At 45.4% G+C, this 2,500-nt stretch overlaps 1 protein-coding gene across 1 annotated transcript; it reads right to left on the minus strand.

Annotated features, from left to right (window-relative positions):
- Window positions 1–1,071: 1,071 nt before the first annotated feature.
- LOC136834688 (sialidase-like) lies at window positions 1,072–2,196 on the minus strand. The gene has a single exon (XM_067097276.1). It carries the CDS (start codon window positions 2,194–2,196, stop codon window positions 1,072–1,074), a length of 1,125 nt encoding a protein of 374 aa, XP_066953377.1.
- Between the last annotated feature and the right edge of the window lie 304 nt (window positions 2,197–2,500).

Raw genomic sequence — 2,500 nt, forward strand, 5'->3', positions numbered from 1 at the left:
TCTTTTGCACTTCAATGCACTGTTTAATACATTATCAGGATAATTCTTTGCCTGCATTCCTAATCTTATCTATTTCATCATCAATATATTCAGGGCTACATACCCGTAATGCTCTTTAAAAACATAGATGAAAAACGCTGACTTTTAACCTTATTGCTTTACTCCAGAATAAAAATCACATAGGAAGAAATATTAGTGGGTTTTCTTATACACACTATATTTAAACCCACTACTATTTCTTTCGTATGAGGACATCCAGAAACGGTAAGCACTCATCATTTTCCATTTCCATCGTGAATTTTAATTGATGGTACTAATTGATTTAATTTAGAAAAAAAGTTTTTATCTTGGTTCCTGACCCATACACAAATTCTGTCGTCAACATACCTAAACTATGTTACATTACGTGGGATTATGTTGTTTAATATCTTTCTTTTCAAAAAATTCTAGTTATATAAGTTATTTAACACTGGGGATAAGGGTTTCCCATTGCCATACCAAAAATTTTGTGAGCAAAATTTACCATTAAATTCAAATTTACAATCTTTTACACATAATTTAATCAGTTCAATTAAAAGTACTTTTAGGAGAATGGATATCCAGCTGTGTGTTCTCTCATTTCAGATAAAAACGCCATCAGATCATCTATTGGCAATTTTGTGAATAGTGATACAACATCAAAACTTACACCCCGTTTCTTATTTTCACCTGTGTAATGTGATGATATATATATATATATATATATATATATATATATATATATATATATATATATATATATATATATATATATATATATATATATTGTAGGTTATGAGTTTGTTTAAAGTGAACTGTCGTAGTTCGATGTTTTCCTTCCTTTAGTTTGTCTCTCTGGTTTGTTTTTGGCTATGTTAGGGGAGGTGACGTCTGTGGAGTGTTGGGCAAGAGATGACAGTCAGCCCATAACCAGGAAGAAGTCAGTATCGGTCAGCAAGCAGTCAGGTATTCTCATCCTGTTGGGATGACAGGAGTTGAGGTGCCCCTTCCCACTGGATTTGTCTTCAAGCAGTCAGCAGTTGTTAGGCAGCATTATTTTCGTCGTCTGGAGAGCGACTTCGGGTGAGTGTGACATCGTCTGGCAAGGCGTGGTTTCGTCGTCTGGAGAGCGACTTCGGGTGGAGTGACATCGTCTGGCAAGGCGTGGTTTTTCGTCGTCTGGAGAGCGACTTGGTGGAGGTGGACATCGTCTGGCAGGCACGTGGGTTTTTCGTCGTCTGGAGAGCGACTTCGGGTGGAGTGTGACATCGTCTGGCAAGGCGTGGTTTTGCCGTCTGGAGTGTGACATCGTCTGGCAGGCGTGGTTTTCGTCGTCTGGAGCGACTTCGGGGTGGAGGTGACATCGTCTGGCAAAGGCGTGGTTTCGTCGTCTGGAGAGCGACGGGTGGTGTGTGACATCGTCTGGCAAGGCGTGGTTTTCGTCGTCTGGAGCGACCGGGTGGAGTGTGACATCGTCTGGCAGGCGTGGTTTTTCGCCGTCTGGAGAGCGACTTCGGGTGGAGTGTGACATCGTCTGGCGGGCGTGGTTTGCATCGTCTGGAGAGCGACTCGGGTGGAGTGTGACATCGTTCGGCAAGGCGTGGCTTTCATCGTCTGAGAGCGACTTCGGGTGGAGTGTGACATCGTCTGGCAAGGCGTGGTTTTCGTCGTCTGGAGAGCGACTGGGTGGAGGCGTGACATCGTCTCGGCAAGGCGGGTTTCTGCCGTCTGGAGAGCGACTGGGTCGGAGTGACATCGTCTGACAAGGGCGTGGTTTTCGTCTGGAGCGACCGGGTGGAGTCTTGACATCGTCTGGCAGCGTGGTTTTCGTCGTCTGGAGAGCGACTTCGGGTGGAGTGTGACATCGTCTGGCAAGGCGTGGTTTTGCTCGTCTGAGAGCGACTTCCGGGTGGAGTGTGACATCGTCTGGCAAGGCGTGGTTTTCGTCGTCTGGAGAGGACTTCGGTGGAGTGTGACAGCATCATCTGGCAAGCCCGTGGTTTCGTCGTCTGGACGACTTCGGGTGGAGTGTGACATCGTCTGGCGCGGCGTGGTTTTCGTCGTCTGGAGAGCGACTTCCGGGTGGAGTGTGACATCGTCTGGCAGCATGCGGGGTTTTCGCCGGCTGGAGAGTCTGGAGAGCCGGCTTTTGCCGTCTGAGAGCGTGGAGTGTGACATTGTCTGGTATGGCGTGTTTTCGTCGTCTGGAGAGCGACATTGTGTTGGGGGGGTGACCCAGTGGCAGTATATCGCTGTATTGACGACCTCGGTATGATCGTCTATTGTGGTGGTGTCTTTTGAGTTGAAGTCTCATGATGTTATTATTTAGCCTGCTAGTGTCTATAAGACATAAGTAAATTGAGAGTGAATCTTTATCGTTATATTATATTTTTGGGCTTTTAAGTACTCATTGTAACAAAAGTTCTTACAATGATACTGTGTATGTGAATGTCATTTTATGATTATCTTTACAGGATGTTTG

This window comes from Macrobrachium rosenbergii, chromosome 54 (genome assembly GCF_040412425.1).
Source record: "Macrobrachium rosenbergii isolate ZJJX-2024 chromosome 54, ASM4041242v1, whole genome shotgun sequence".
In the NCBI taxonomy this organism is placed as follows: Eukaryota; Metazoa; Arthropoda; class Malacostraca; order Decapoda; family Palaemonidae; genus Macrobrachium; species Macrobrachium rosenbergii.

Coding starts and splice junctions, on each gene's coding strand:
- LOC136834688 (XM_067097276.1), bottom strand. CDS start 2,196: ATGTCACACTCCACGCTCTCAGACGGCAAAAGCCGGCTCTCCAGACTC.